The 17434-nt window shown below is 37.7% G+C and overlaps 1 protein-coding gene across 2 annotated transcripts in view; it reads left to right on the top strand.

Annotated features, from left to right (window-relative positions):
- The first annotated feature begins 12459 nt into the window (after nucleotides 1–12459).
- LOC135101705 (elongator complex protein 3) overlaps nucleotides 12460–17434 on the top strand; it is a 201442-nt gene continuing 196467 nt past the window's right edge. The window contains exon 1 of one of the 2 annotated variants that reach the window (XM_064006021.1): nucleotides 12460–12782. In XM_064006021.1, coding sequence (XP_063862091.1) covers nucleotides 12761–12782 — 22 coding nt within the window. In that variant the 5' untranslated portion in view covers nucleotides 12460–12760. The remainder of the gene's footprint in view (nucleotides 12783–17434) is intronic. The other variant, XM_064006020.1, reaches the window with a different exon arrangement.

The following is a 17434-nucleotide window of genomic DNA, read 5'->3' as shown; positions in this document are numbered from 1 at the left end:
GTGCTGGCACCCTTTGGCTCTCAGTTCTTGTCATATCATCATTGTGAAGAGCTGTGGGATGGTATCTCTGACATACTTTACAAACTTTCCTTCTTCTGCAATCCTTTCCTTTGTGACCCATTTTTAGGCACCCTGTACATAACCATGAACAACATGTTCAACAACATGTTCAGGGAGTTTTGCTAGCACCTTTCTCTGCTCTCTAGGGTCATTCAGAAATGACAAATAAGAAGTGTGTTTCATTGCAGCTAAACAGCACTTCAAAAAATCTGAGAATGCTGTTAATGCTGGACCATTATGCGGAGAGATTGGTATCCAATTCATTAACTTTTTTGTGTAAACATCAGCTATGATGCTTTTGTTTCCAAATCTATCACTAAGACTTTTCTTTGCTTGCACATAGTCAGCATCAGAGTTAAAGTGCATTAAAATTTTAATGGCATCCTTTGCCTCACCAGTTGTATACCTGTCTAAGTAGGCAAGTCTCTCTTTACCAATAGAAATTTTAGACTCTACATAAGTTTCAAAGTTTTTCAACCAACTTGGAAATTCCATGGGTTCTCCATCAAAAGTGTTAGGCTCTATTGGAGGGAGGCTCCACTTGGGATCAGGTATGTTGATTGCAAAGGTTCCCCCAGGATGGGAAAAGGATTGATAATTCTGTCTCACATTATTAGGCATGTTGACATTATGAGTGTGTCTACGAGAGCTTGGTACAAGACTTTGAGCTGTAGGGTTGAGATTTATTACCTGAGGTTCACTAAATATTTGTCCATGTACTTCATTTGTCATCAATTCATTATCTCTATTGCAAGAAGAAGGTTTCTGTGGGTCATGGAATGTAACATATTTGTGAGGCATGGCATTGTCACTTTGTTGATTTGCAATTGCTTGTGCTTTCATTTCATTTTGTGACTCTATGTATTGTTGAAGATAACTTTGCTTCTCTACACTTTCATCATTACCTGGAAGCATTTTTACTTCTTCTTCAACTAAGCTAAAAGCATTAAGTTCTGCACTAGCAACTGCTAAATCTCTCTCTTTCTTTTTCTTTGAGAACATTGCTTCTGCCTCTGCTTTTGTCTTAGCTAGCATAACTTCTGCCTCTGCTAAACTATCATGATATTCCATTTCCTTTCTAAGTCTGGCTACCTTTGCTGCTACTTCTTGCTTTCTTTGTGCTGCTGATGAACGTGATGAAGTAGATGAGACTCTAGAATGCCTAGACCGTTTGCTAGAACAAATTGATCCTCTGTCATTCTTTAACTCCTTTCTTTTACATTCTATACTTCCTAATATTTCATGGTGAACTCGTTGATTGTGTTCCAGCTCTTCATTTAGCTCCTCTGACTTTTCTGGCTCTAGTTCCACCAGCTTTGTGTATTCCACGTAATACTGATGAAATGCCTCTATTACTTCACTTGACATGGGCTCTAATTCAAAGGGGCTAATTACAATTTTTAATCCTTTCTTAATTTTGCTGGTAACACTGCTCCATTTACGCTTACAGGACTCTGCTCTTCCTTTGGTTACACTGACTTGATATTCTCTTCCTTTGTCGGTGAGCACTCGCTCCCTGACACTACTTCTTCAATACAAGTTTGATCCCTGTCCACTTGCTCACCCTCACTTTCCCTAAGGCCATCTACGGCATTAATTTCCTCGGTATCAGACATATCTAACAACTTAATTGTGTCAATACTGAGACACTGAAAGAGCAATTAAATTACCACTCTTAATACTAGCTAATTGTGGGTAATTTTCACTTAGGCTACTCAATTCAGTGCACATACATACTATTATATTTTCTTGCCTGTGACCATGGATTCTACAAAATGGTGGCGAGGCACAATGGGTAGAAGGGAGTGGTTGTCGTCAAGGGTAGAGCTGACCCCGGGGCCTCAGAGGTCAACCTATAGGCTTACGTCAGCGTCCCCTCGTCCTGTGACTCACTCTTGCTACGGTTTCACATGGAGCCAATTTCTTGCTTGTAGGCTGAGTTCTTACTGTAGCCGCACCGGCTGGGCATCAATTGGCTCTCAGGTGCTCTGTTTTACTGATCACACCCATCATCGTAGGGTCGAGGACACACATATTACACACATATTACACATATTACACGTTTTCATGTAAATAGAAAACTATTGAACATTTTTCTCATAGATGCCGAGGAATAATGACATGAGGTACATACGCTTTACATACAGTAACAGTCATAGTGCCAAGTTGATTGCATATATTGTTAATGAATACTGTAATATGTTGAAAGTGTTTAATATCAGTGTATAATGTTATTTTATAAGAAACTGAGACCGAGAACTTGTTCACAGTTCTTAGGGTCATGCCTACTTCATCAATAAATGTCAGAGAGAGAGAACTGCAATTTCTTGATCCTACGATGATGGGTGTGATCAGTAAAACAGATCACCTGAGAGCTAAGACCTGCTGGTGCGGCTACAATATACTTTCTAATATTTCATGGTGAACTCTTTGGTTGTGTTTGAGTTCTTCATTTAGCTCCTCTGATCTTTCTGGCCCTATTTCCACTAGTTTTATGTATTCTGCATAATATTGATAAAATGCCTCTACTTCTTCATTTGTCATGGGCTCTGATTCAAAGGGGGCTAATTACAATGTTTAGTCTTTTCCTAATTTTGCTTGTAACACTGCTCCATATCCACTTACAGGACTCTGCTCTTCCCTTGGTTACACTGACTTGATATTCCTTTCCTTTGTCGGTCAGCACTTGTCTTCTGACACTAACTTCATTATAAGGTTGACCCTTGTCCATTTGCTCATCCTCACCTTCTCTAAGGCTATCTATCACATTGATTTCCTCAGTATCATATATATCTAACAACTTAATAGTATCAATACTGAGACACTGAAAGAGCAATTAAAATTACCACTCTAATACTATAGCTAATTTGGGTAATTTTTGTTCTCTTAGGCTACTCAATTCAGTGTACATACATACTATTATACCTTCTTGCCTGTGACCATCGGTTCTACAAAATGGTGGCGAAGCACTGTGGGTAGAAGGGAGTGGTGGTTGTCAAGGGTAGAGCTGACCCTGGGGCCTCAGAGGTCAGCCTATAGCCTTATCTCAGTGTCCCTTCATCCCTTATGCTACGGTCTCATGTGGAGCCAGTTTCTTGCTTGTGGGTTGAGTTCTTACTGTAGCCACACTGGCAGGCCTTCATTAGCTCTCAGGTGATCTGCCTTACTGATCACGCCCATCATCATAGGATTGAAGAAAGGTAGTTCTCTCTCTCTGACATTTATGGCTGAGGTGGGCATGACCATAAGAACTGTGAACAAGTTCTTGGTCTCAGTTTCTTACAAAATAATATTATACACTGATATCAAACACTTTCAACAGATTACAGTATTCATTAACAATACATGCAATCAACTTGGCACTATGACAAACAGTTTTTACTACAAAATTAAAGTATTTACCTCGGCCACTTTCCTGCCCATTTTGGCTGTGAGGGATGCCTGCAGGCAACCAGTGGGTCAAACACACTCTACTAACAAGTGTGCATTGGCTTTGGTGCTTCAGATAGCATTGCATACTGATACTTAAGCATATTAGATGTGTCTTCATGCAAGTAGGAAACTATTGAACATTTCACTTATGATTACCAAGGAATATTAACGTGAGGCATATACACTTTATATATAGTAACACCTGTTATAATGTGCATTCATTTTATCCTACTAACTGACACTTTTCATTTGAAATAATAAGTACTCTTGTTCAGTAATTGAAAAATCTAATAATTTCTTAGCAAGGTTTGTATCACTAATCCTTTTCATATGTTTATATTGTATTTATATTGGATGAGGGTATGAGAAAATTTTCTGAGATGTCAAGGGGTATGGGCACTGAAAAAGGTTAAGAACCACTGCCATAGGGGTAAGGGTTGACTGAGTGATCAGCAGATGACTGTAGGTGAATGACACACACTATGGCTGTTGTGTCGATGTGTGGTCTGTGATCATATTCTTGTGGAGAGAGAGAGAGAGAGAGAGAGAGAGAGAGAGAGAGAGAGAGAGAGAGAGAGAGAGAGAGAGAGAGAGAGAGAGAGAGAGAGAGAGAGAGAGAGAGAGAGAGAGAGAGAGAGAGAGAGAGAGAGAGAGAGAGAGAGAGAGAGAGAGAGAGAGAGAGAGAGAGAGAGAGAGAGACTATGCACATCTAGCAACATAAAAGTGATCATATATCTTGTCTGGAGAGTGAGAGAGAGAGTGTATTCTCATCCAATGTGGTAACACTGAAAGGAAAATGCACAAGTAGCAACTCAGACCTGTTGGATGCAGCCTAGCCAGCTGGGGACTACATATCAACACTAGTGGACTACACAGCTTTGGTGTTACTTATTGGTAAGGACAAAACTATATATTTTTTCTTTTAAATTTTGGTTTGTTTTGTATTAATCTGCTTTTCTTTTTTTTTTATCACAAAACATTAGTTTCTGATTGAGGGTTGGGGTAAAATAAATTAAAAAAAGAAACATTTGCAGGAAAAGTAACATGCAGATTAATTCAAAACGGACCAAAAAACTACCAGAAAAAAAGTTTTGTGAGGAGTAGAGACACTTGTGAAAGAATTCTTCACAAAACTCCATGCACCTAATTGCATACACACCCTTCTCTCTAAATTCTGTTATTGACCATAATTATCTTGACACCCCTGTCAACTTTTACTTTCTTAAACTTCTGTGACAATTGCAGCCTTCCATCTAATTTTCAACCTATAGAATATCACCTCTCCTCTATTAAACCTCATCTTTTCCTCACTGAAACACAGGTGTCTGAAGCAACTGACAGTATCCCCCTTTTCTGTTCCCTCCTACTTTTTCTCTCTCATTTTCAATCCAAAGCTGAATGTTGCATTTATGAGAGCAATGACTTAACCTGCTCTTGTTCTTATGCTCTTGAATCTTCCAAGTTTTCCACCATCTGGTTATGATTACAGAATCACTCTCAAACTAAATTTATTGATGCTGTATGCCTCTCACCTAACTCTTCTGACTATAAGAAATTTGTTTACTATTTAACTTCCAATTTGGAGTACATTATGACTCTTTTCCCTTTTGTGAAGATCTCCATTCTTGGAGACTTCAATGTTCACCACCAGCTTTGGTTTTTCTCTCCCTTCACTGACGATCCTGGTGAACTAGCTTTTAACTTTGCTATCCTCCACAACCTAGAGCAATTGATGCAACACCAAACTCATATTCCTGACTGTCTTGGATCCTGCATTGCCCAGAGAACAAAACCATGAAAACTCAACTGACCTTGTTGTGAATTCAGTTAAAGATAATCTGCACATCAATTTAAGTCATGCTGACATCAATGTTGCTCACAGGTTAGGTTCAAAAAGTCAAAACAAAGAGAGACCAATAATTGTAAAGCTGCTAAATATATCAAAGAAGGCAGAAATAATGGATGCCTGTGTAAAAGTTAAACCTAGCCTCTATATTAATGAAAGTCTCACTCCAAAACGACGCAATATCTTCAGTACAGTTTGGGGTATCAGGAAAAAAAACAAGGAGCTTTTCCAACAGTGCTACACAAAGGATGGAAAGATCTTTGTTAAATTAAAAACATCTAGTCATAAACACATGATAACCACTGAACAGTCTTTGAACATTTTCCTAGATAAATATCCTGTTCTGACCCAGTCTTAAATGTGCTCTCAACTCAACATGATGCAATATTTCCTACCAAACATTCTAGAAATCTTTATGTCTATTTAATTTATATATATATACTCGTAATGTATTCATTATCCTTTCCTGTGTATATATTTTATATGTCATATCCTATGCATGTCTCCAACTTATTATTATTCATCTTAATTTTTTCTAGATTTCATCATATGAAACTTTCTTTTATCATCTACTACTTTGCCTATTTATCTATTACTTTGCCAATATCTTGGGTATGAAGCTTTATTCTATCATCTTTACTTTGCCAATATCTTGAACATTTATAGTTTTATCAACTTAATCCTTTTGATCACCAAATTCTGCAAACATTTTGCAATCTACCTTCCACCCTTCTTATGACATACCTGGTAAGCCTTTCAATTTCTTTTTATTTAATTTTAATTTTTATTTTTTATTATGTATTTCCTTATTCTTTGATTATTCTTCTCTATCTCTACTTATCATATCCTTCCTTTCCTCTCCCTTAAACTTTTCCAAATCCCTTCCACTCCCTCCTCCCTCTCTGCTACCCATACTTGCCCCCTTTTCTACTAGCCTTTCTTTAATTCCCCTTTCTATATCATGAACTTTACTAGTGAGAATCTCCTCAATACACTTTTCAACGACTTAGAAGACAACAATGAATCTGATAGCATCGGCATAGAAATAATAAATTCCATGTACTTATCTCTTGAGTTAGATGATATCTGTAATTATCATGACCTTACCTCATACATGAATGTTATACCAAGAAGTAGCGCTGACTATATCAATATTCTCCATATAAATGCCCACTCACTAAACAAAAATTATGACCAAGTAATCTCTTTTATCAAATCTCTTCCCAAACTCCCTGATATCTTATGTATAAGTGAAACCTGGCTCAATGCAAATAATGTTCACCTTCACGAAATTGATGGCTATAAGTCATATCATGTTCACAGGCCTTTATACTCTCCAGGTGGGGGTGTTGCAATTTATGTAAATATTGACCTACAAAGTGAAATTATTAAGGATTTTTGCATGTGTGATGAAAATGCTGAACTATGTAGTGTGAAAATTATTCTACCTACTACCTCCTACTCTGTTTCTTGTATTTACAGACCAAATAGTAAACATGCTAAAGTAAATGAATTTAATGCATATATTGATAATCTTCTTTCAAATAACTTTTTCACAAACAACAGGAATATACTCATAGGTGACTTCAATATAAACCTTCTTGAACATGTGTCACACCCTCCTACTAACTCTTTCATTACAACTATGCAATCAAACAATTACTTCCCACATATATCTCGACCAACAAGATTTTCAGACATAAATACAACTGCAGCCCCATCTTTATTGGATCACGTCTGGACAAACTTCAATGAACCAGTCTCTTCTGGAATTTTCCACTTTCCTATCAGTGACCACCTTCCAGTGTTTATTAATATTCCAGTCTCTGATAAAGTGTGCAATATTCACCACAAAGTTGATTTTAGGCTACAAAATAGAGTAAATCGGTTGAAATTCACACAGACCCTATCAAATACAGACTGGAATCTCTACCTCACTAGCAGTGACACAAACACAAACTGCGACATATTTCTGGATAAATTATATAAAATATACTATTCCTGCTTCCCCAAAATAACCAAAACTATCACATCCAAAAGACTAAGTAAGCCTTGGTTAACACAGGGGTTAATAAATTCAACAAAACATAAATATCAGCTGTACAAACTATACAAACTAGGGTCAATTACAATGGACCACTACAAACATTACAGAAATTATCTAAATAACTTAATAAAACGCAAGAAATCTGAATATTACCTACAAAGGTTTGAAAATTTTAGACTTAACACAAAAAAAGTTTGGGAACTAATTACCGAAATAGAAAACATTAATAATAATAACAAGACGGTCTCCCACACACTACACTATAATGACACAGTCCTACACACTCCACATGAAATTTCAAAATTAATGCATTCAACACCTATTTTTCACAAATTGCACCTCAACTTAGCTCCCAGCTTCCTAGAGCTCAAAACTCACACATTTCTTATCTCAGAGGTAATTTCCTAAATTCCATGAATATTCCCATAGTGACAGGAAATGACATAATAAAAGCTATTTCTGCCTTAAAAAATAAAAAATGCCCTACGGATGAAATACCTGTGAAAATAATCAAAGAGAACAAAAATCTTCTAGCAGAGCCACTCTCAAAATTATTCAATGATTCAATAAAAGATGGAGTTTTCCCTAATAGATTCAAGCTGGCAAAAATTATCCCTATCCATAAATCGGGAAGTAAAACTAATATCTCAAACTACCGACCAATCTCTATTTTACCAGTGTTCTCTAAAATATTTGAAATCATTATGAAGAACTTCCTCATGAACTACCTCAATTCACAAAAATTCTTAAATAATAGGCAATTTGGTTTCCGCCCCGGACTAAATACTTTTGACGCTATAAATGTGTTTACCTCTGACCTACACGATGCCTTGAATAAACATAAGTCTATAATATCCATTTTCATTGATTTCAGCAAAGCTTTTGACACAGTTGACCCAAACATTCTAATAGACAAATTACGTCACTATGGTATTCGCGGTTGTGTGGAAAATTGGTTCAAATCATATTTAACTGGCCGATCTCATTTTACATCCTACAATAACTCTAAATCAACCATCAAACCTATACATCTTGGCATGCCACAAGGTAGCATCTTAGGCCCTATTCTTTTCCTGATATATATCAACGATATCAGCAATGCCTCTACTGCTTTCAACACTATACAGTTTGCTGATGACTCCACCTTGTACATGATTGGTGATAATCCTACTGACCTAATCTACAGAGCCAACCTAGAATTATCTGCCTTTTCTGAATGGTGTCTTGCAAATCGCCTAACAATTAACACAGCTAAAACTTTCTACATGTTATTTACAAATACCACCACCAAATACCAACCCTTACCTAGACTTACCATATTAGATAAAGATATCACGCAAGTTTCTAAGACAAAATTTCTTGGAGTCACATTTGACAATAATCTTACCTTTAAATATCACATATCAAACCTTTGCCTAAAATTATCTAGATCAATAGCTCTATTGCTGAAAATAAAAAACTTTGTTCCAGTGGAAATTATGAAAATCATGTATTATGCCCATATATACCCACACTTAACCTACTGTAATCCAATTTGGTCCACTACCTACCCATGTCATCTACAAAATCTAAACATCCTCCACAAGAAAATTATTAGAATCATGACTAATAGTGACTTCCTCCAACACACACCTCCACTCTTTAAATCTATGAAAATCCTTCAACTCTCTGACTTATCAAACTTCTCTATTGCATCATACATGTTCAAATTGATAAATTCCAACAACAACAATACCCTGACCCTAACTCATAACCACTCCACACGCTACAGGCATTCTCTACAGATTCCCCATCATACCTTAACTCTCTACCAACACTCTCTAATGTATAAAGGTCCCAAAATATGGAATAGTACCCTGTCACACATAAAAAATTCATTAAGCGTAAATATCTTTAAGAGAAAACTAAAAGAATATTTATTGTCTCAATACTGACACATCTTGTACTTCAATCAATTTTTATCAATATCAATTATTTTGTTTCTTGGTATTGTAACCAAATAGTTCATATCCTCTGTAACTAAAATAGTTTATAACCTCTAGTATATATACATATTTATTTCTGTTTGTTTAATTATTCTCAAAACTAATATTTGCTTGTTTATAATCAGATTCCACTTCAATTTTCTCTATTTCTCATGTATAATTATGATTTTTCTCCTTTCCTTCCTGTTCTTGCAAAGCCATTTATCCCTAAATCTTTTGTTATTGCTTTTAATTTTTTTTTTTTTACATTTTCTTCAATTAGATTTTTAGTTTAGTGTTGTTTTACATTTCAGTATTAAGTAGATATTAAGTGTGCCCAAAAAGCTTGTGCTTCATAAGGGGCTGTTTGTCTTTCAATTAATTGTACCTTAAGCTTATATATGTATTACAGACAAACATAATAAAGTGTTTAAAGTGTTTAAAGTGTTTAAAGTGACACGCCCAACATTCTTAACCTTTTCCTAACCTCCAATTGTTCTGCTGGGCTAGAGCTGAGAAACTAATCAATATCCTTGAGAGGTCAAATCAGGATGTACCAAGAGCTCTAGTGCGCATGATGGAACGCTGGAAGGAAGCTCAGGCCAGGAGGAGCCAGGCCCCAAGAACCTACTGCTTTTAGGAAACCGAAGTGGTACAGTAGAATGTGATTGTGGCTCCCCTGTCCCCCACCCGGCTCTCCTGACCCTCTCCCCACCAAAAAAAGGAAAAAGATTTGAAAAGCCTTATATTATGAATAAGACACATTGGTACTGTCACCCTATTTTCTCTGTTGGGCTCCTCCTGTCACAATCACATATCTGGATCTTGTCCTATCCCTCCAATCCCTCCACAAAATCCCTAAAAGTGGAGGTACATGCCTCTGGTGTTTTGCCTTTGTAAATGGGGGGACCTGAAGAGGTATTATGCTGATTTTTTTTTTTGGACTACTGGCTCCATGTCAGAGACCTATCTCTATGTGGTGAGTGCATAACAGAGGTGATAATATCTGGCATGGAGGCATACATTCCTCACTCTCAACCTTCCAAACCTTGGTTTAACATAGCCCATTCTTGTGCTATACATGACAGAGAGGTGGCACACAAAAGTACTTCCATCACCTGATTCTCATGCATTTTATATTTGTACCCAGAATCATGCCAAGTCTGTTCTCCAACTAGCTAGAAATTCTTTCACTAATAGAAAGTGTCAAAATCTTTCAAGATCTAACTCCCCTTGTGACTTCTGGCACCTAGCCAAAAATATCTCCAGTAACTTTGCTTCTTTCTTTCCTTCCTTTATTTCAATTTGATGGTGCCACTGCTATCTAATCTACTTCTTAAAACTCTACCTTGGATGATTCAGGACTCGTTTCTCCATCTCTTCCACCCTCTGACTACCTTATGCTAACCATTAAGATATTTTGCAGTGATGTTTTCTATGCCTTCCCTGTCTTAAACTCTCAGAAAGCTTATGGACCTGATGGGGTCCCTCCTATTGTTCTCCAAAACTGTGCCTCCATGCTTGCACCTTGCCTAGTCAAGCTCTTTCAACTCTGTCTATTGATATCTACTTTTCCTTCTTGCTGGAAGTTTGCCTACATTCAACCTGTTTCTAAAAAGGGTGACCATTCTAATCCCTCAAGCTACCATCCTATTGCTTTAATTTCCTGCTTATCAAAAGTTTTTTTAATCTATCCTCAACAGGAAGATTCTTAAACATCTATCACTTCAAAAAATTCCATCTGATTGGCAGTATGGGTTCCATCAAGGGCACTCTACTGGTGATCTGGCTTTCCTTACTGAGTCCTGGTCATCCTCTTTTGAAGATTTTGGTGAAACTTTTGCTGTTGCCTTGGATATATGAAAAGCTTTTGACAGAGTGAGGCACAAAACTTTGATTTCCAAACTAGCCTCCTACAGCTTCCATCCTTCTCTCTATAACTTCATCTCAAGTTTCCTTTCTGACCATTCTATTGCTGCTGTGGTAGACGGTCATTGTTCTTCTAAATCTATTAACAGTGGTGTTCCTCAGGGTTCTGTCCTGTCACCCACTATCTTCCTGTTATTCATTAATGATCTTCTAAACCAAACTTCGTCCTATCCACTCCTACCCTGATGATACCACCTTGCACTTTTCCTTGTCTTTTCATAGATGCCCAGCCTTCAGGAAGTAAATAGCCATGCAGGGAAGCTACAAAACGCCTGACTTGTGATCTCTCTAGAATTTCTGATTGGGGCAGAGCAAAATTACTATTGTTCAATGCCTCAAAAACTCAATTCCTCCATCTATCAACTCAACACATCCTTCCAGACAACTATCTCCTCTTCTTGAATAACTCAACTGCCCCTTTCTCCTTCACTGAAAATCCTGTCTGTCCTTTACTTATGATCTAAACTGGAAACTTCACATCTCATCTCTAGCTAAAACAACCTCTATGAAGTTAGGTATTCTGAGTTGTCTATGCCAGTTTTTTTATCTCTCCCCCTGTACAAAGGCCTGATCCGTCCATGTATGTAGTATGCTTCACACGTCTATGGGGTTCAACTCATACGCTCTTTTAGACTGGGTGGAATCAAAAGCTTTTCGTTGAAGCAACTCCTCTCCCCGAACTGGATGTCTTCAGCTTCTTTCTCATCGTCGCAATGCTGCATCTCTTGCTATCTTCTACCGCTATTTTCATGCCAACTACTCTTCTGATCTTGCTAGCTGCATACTTCCTCTCCTCCAGTGGCCTCGCTGCATGACTTTCTTTCGCTCACCCATATTCTCTCCTCACCTCTAATTTAAGAGTTAATAATTTTCAATCATCCATCCCTTTCTCTGGTAAACTCTGGAACTCCCTGCCTGCTTCTATATATCCACCTTCCTATGACATGAACTCTTTCAAGAGGTAGGTTTTAGGAAATTTATCCAGTAATTTTGGACTACCACTTTGCATGTTTGGGGATCGAAACCGTATTGAATCTTTTTTTTTTTATTACAGTTTTGTTACCCTTTGCCAGTGCCCGTCCTACACGAAAAAAAAAAAAATGTTAAAAAGTATTCCGGTGATAATATAGCTATAAGAGTTATTACAAGCATTAGTAGTATGTTTATGAGTTATTCAACCTGGAATTATTGGCGGCAGTCATCATCAGTATTATGGACCGTGTTGTTCTGCGTACTGTTACACAACTGTTTCAGGAAGTTATGCATTGGCTGTAATGTATAAATCGCACTGTACATAAACACTGGGGAGTGTGGTAAGAAGACAAGTCCAGCAATAGCGTCGGAATCCAAGTGGCGAGCCGTGAGTGCCTAAATGTGCAGTGTTGCCTCACACGTGATGGAACTGCTGCTGCCATACCACTCGTAAATAAAGCGAGCAATACCTTTGCGGACGTCGTGCCTTGTTGATGATATTGGGACAATATGGGACAAAATCGCAAGAAAGGTAAGTTGATATTTGAGCGCACCACATCCTAGTTGGTTATTGTCAGCCTTAAGGTAGGGGTTGGGGAGCTGGTGTTGTGAGTTGGGATAATTTGAAAATGCCATTAGATTGGTAAATTTTACTTTACCGTAATCCGTTTCGATGTAAATAACAAACTTTGGTAAACATTAGCATGTTCTGCGCTATGCTATCCATTGGGGGGTTAACCCTTAAATGACCGGTGGTGGTGGTAATTTTTCATCCTGCTAGGACCGACCCTCCAGTGCGAAACATCGAAAATAGCCTGTATTCACACACACTTTAAACTTAGCCTTCAGAGAAAGAGTGAATTAAATAGACTGTGTTCAGCATCATCTTTCTAAGAATGCTATCGAGATGTCTCGGTCAATTTTTACTCTTTCACCAGTCTCTGTTCTGGATTAAACAATTTTTTCTGCTAGTTTTTAGTTTGTTTTGAATTAATGTTATTTTCCACACAAATCTTTATTTTTTATTTTTTACTCTATCCCTTGAACCCCCATCCCCTCAGAAACTAATGTTTTGCAATAAAAATGAAAAGAAATAGCATTAACATTTACAATAATGCCTTGTTACTTTGCCATCGAAGATTGGCATAATGATATAATATACTTACTGTAGTGTACGTCTCTAAAAGTTTTAGACAGCTTTCTCCTATAGTTGATTCACAAATCCGTGTTGAAAACAGAGGTGCGTCCCAGAGCCAATGTCCACAAATTGTTTGTACAGTATGGCTCCTTTCACACACTGAGTCCTGGAACACTTCTTATCTGCTTCAGGAAGTAGTTCATATGTGAGTGAAATATATAGAAAGTATTTTTTGACCATACATAAACTCAGCTTGTTTGTTGCATCAAAACTATTGAACAATAATCATTTTATTATGGACATTTTATTATGAGGCACATCATTTTACTTGCAAGATATATAAAGGACGCTATGAGGGTATTGTTCCTTGCTGCTCTGTGAGGGAGGGTGTCACAGTGCCTTGCTGGTTTGACTCCAGCTGTCATGATAAGTTTGGAAGATTGTGATCTACATTTTTTTTATATACCCTTGAAAATGACAGCTTTTGTCTTCACAACCTTGAAGTTTGGCAAAGGACGCTATGAGGGTATTGTTCCTTGCTGCTCTGTGAGGGAGGGTGTCACAATGCCTTGCTGGTTTGACTCCAGCTGTCATGATAAGTTTGGAAGATTGTGATCTACATTTTTTTATATACCCTTGAAAATGGCAGCTTTTGTCTTCACAACCTTGAAGTTTGGCACTATTTCCTCACTTGGTGAATGTTAATGGATCTTATTTCTTAGTATATGATGATTTCAGATGCTGGTCGTGAGGAATAGCATGTGACTGCTGCAGTGCACATTGGTTAGGTTAGGTAATGTTAGGCTAGGTAATGCTTGGTTAGTTTAGTGTCCTTAAGGGAGGGCCAAGAAGGGCAAAGCCTCCTGGTTAGGTTAGGTTAGTAATGATAGGTTAAGTTAGGTAAATAATGCTAGGTTGCTAGGTTAGGTTAGTGTTCTTGAAGGGGGCAATGAAGCCCCCTGGTTAAGTTAGGAATTTTCCCACTCATCAAAACATGGCATCTGACCCTTAGACTTTTCATGAATGTCCAAATTTGCCCTAATTTGGTTTTCCACCATAAAACCTTGCTCTCCATGTTCCACCCCACACCAAAACCCCTGATTCCCCACAGGTCTCCCAAACTTGTTGGAGAGAAGGGGGCTGGTTATGTAAGGAGTTGTAAATTTTTACCAAAAATAGTTTCATCCTCACAAATAAGTACCACAACAGCAACAGTCACTTGCAGTGTTTCCCTTGAGAGGACTGGCTGCCACTCATCTGTGGCTGCCAGCTGGCCATCATGCTCCACCACCTAACCCAACCTAACAAAACTATCCTAACCAAACTAATCTAATCTAACTTAAGTTAACCAAACTAATCTAACCTTACCTGACCAAACTAACCTAAGCAAATTAATCTAACCTAACAGACCTAACCTATCCTAGCTTAACTGGCATGGCTAAGAAATGCATATGAAATCATTACCTTATTCCAGTTCTTCCTCATCACTGGAGATGTCATTGAGAGGAACAGGCTATCAATGTTGGGTGCCCTGAGGGGATAGAGCAATGCCACCTGCACGAACAATTGGTGTAGGAGGGTTTCCTCTTTGTGAACCTTGATAAATAAATACTGGATCAGGTATTATTAAAGAAATTAGCTTTGTGTACCCGGGTGCTTCATCTGCTCTTTCCACTTGGTCTAAAAAGTTTACAGCATGATTAATGATTTGGGTATACTAAAGTTCTGCAGGTTTTTTGTATGCTCCCCAGCAGTCACTCATGATCACAGACCCACAGCGGATATATTTTTCACTGAGTGGGAGAAGCATATCTTTATCTCGCTGCTCAGCCGCATCCACTTAGCCCACCAGTGGCACATTGTACCTTTTCTAGGTGGGGTGCTCTATCCCTCTGAAGAGCCAAACTTGGGACAGCACACATCCTCTCTTGTACTGTCATTACATGATGAAGATCTTGTTTATTTCCATGAGCATCCCAAGATCACCAATAATCGCTTGATGAATAAACCAGAAATCCATGACTTTGCTGCAGAATGAGTGCCAATCAGCTGATGTCTGTGATGAAATGTTCAAGCACTTTATCACTGTGCTGTGGTCCCAGTGACAACTCACCCAGTGGTTAACAAAAAGAATCACTTTCATTGCCAGCATGCATTCATTCTAAAGCAATGTTCCCTTGCAGTCACTAGTGCTAAAATCACAGTATCAGCACTCAAGGCAAAGGTTTCATTAGGCGCTAGCAATATTTAGTCAGGTGAAATGGATGCAAGGCAAGAAAGTAACTTACTCCCTTCAAAAGTCTCTCCACTTCAACACACTCTCTCCATAACCACTGCATATGCAGACATTGGTATTCTTTTACTTTTACACCAGTCTCAACATAGTTTTTCTCAACCTTCTCATCAGATAGAGCTTCTCATTCTCAGTAATTTAAACCACATGTATACCCATTCTAAATTATTTATAATGCTGACAGCAATTTTTAAAGATTTATCTGTTTTTTGGGGGGAAGTAAGCTTGCTCGTTCCCTTGACAACACTCAGAAGCAACACACCCATGCATATAATGGATAGGCAGACACTGATCTTCCCCAGTAAAGGTGAGTTCATTCGTGCATATTTGATGGCTTTATAAGATGCTCTTTTTTCCAAAAAACGGTCTCAGAAAATGAGCCTGCATTTTATAAGGCCAAGGTTCAGCTTTGGGGCAGTGGCTAGTGGTAAGTCTTTGGCAACAGTGGCCCTTAAATTAAACCCCAAACATCTTCGCACATGTAAACAAAATGATGATTGCTTCTACACCACAAAAACAACTAATTTTTGTAAGGTAGCAATGTATAACAGGTCGTACTTACTGGTAATTCACATAAAATAACACTAGTTAGGAGGAAATTAAGTGACAACACTTACATTACATGTACCAAAACAAATTCGCAGTCAGTTACACACCATACAACTGAAGTTGCACCTATCTTTTAACATTCTTACCTTGCATACACGTTCATCGAAACTTGAAGCTAATGAGAAAATACTGTTTTTTTTTTAGAAAATAGCTTACTACCTAACAAAAAATATTTTATAAGTGAAGAGAGTGTCATGAGATAGGGCGACTAGTGGCGATGGTCTGCACAATATTCATGCAATACAGTTTATGCAATAGTTTTTAAAATCTCCAGATTTCATTACTACAACATAATGGAGTCATGGAAACAATATGCATACACAATTGCATATAAGTTACAAAAGATAAATTTTGTCAAGGAAAAATATTTGAATCTAATAAGGATATGAATACATCTGAGAGGGCTTCAGATGTCAGGTTAAACCCTTCACTTCATATTCAGAGCTTAAACCCACTTATTTATCTTTTTTTTTTTTTTTTTTTTTAATGCCTGCCAAAACTGAGGTGTGTCTCATAAGCCCATGTGTCTTATAAGCTGTCAAATACGGTATGTCACATTTATTGTGCAAGTACAATATCAATCACAGTGACTGGTTCTTTTGTTTTGAAAATGCAGCCACTGGCCACCTAAAAATACAGAATTACTGTATTTGCTGGCACATTAGACACTTTTTTCTTGAAAAAAGTATCTCATAATTAGACCTGTATAACTTGGCTTATAGCTGTGGAATTGAAGCAGTAGTACACTAAGTACAAATATTGTTTCTAATAATATTACTACTAATAAAATTCTCTCTCTCTCTCTCTCTCTCTCTCTCTCTCTCTCTCTCTCTCTCTCTCTCTCTCTCTCTCTCTCTCTCTCTCTCTCTCTCTCTCTCTCTCTCTCTCTCTCTCTCTCTCTCTCTCTCTCTCTCTCTCTCTCTCTCTCTCTCTCTCTCTCTCTCTCTCTCTCTCTCTCTCTCTCTCTCTCTTTTTTAATTCTTTTTATTTATACAAATCTACATCATATGTGTTTACATAGTTGCTGTAGATATACTTTACATATTTAGTACAGCAAATTAGGCTAGAGAAGTCACTGTTAATGCCTTCTATCTGAAAGCCTCTCTTTGTCTGTCTGTAGCAACCACATGTTCACTGCAGTCTT

Source organism: Scylla paramamosain, chromosome 1 (assembly GCF_035594125.1).
Source record: "Scylla paramamosain isolate STU-SP2022 chromosome 1, ASM3559412v1, whole genome shotgun sequence".
NCBI lineage: Eukaryota > Metazoa > Arthropoda > Malacostraca > Decapoda > Portunidae > Scylla > Scylla paramamosain.
This window is presented reverse-complemented; position numbering and strand designations above follow the sequence as displayed.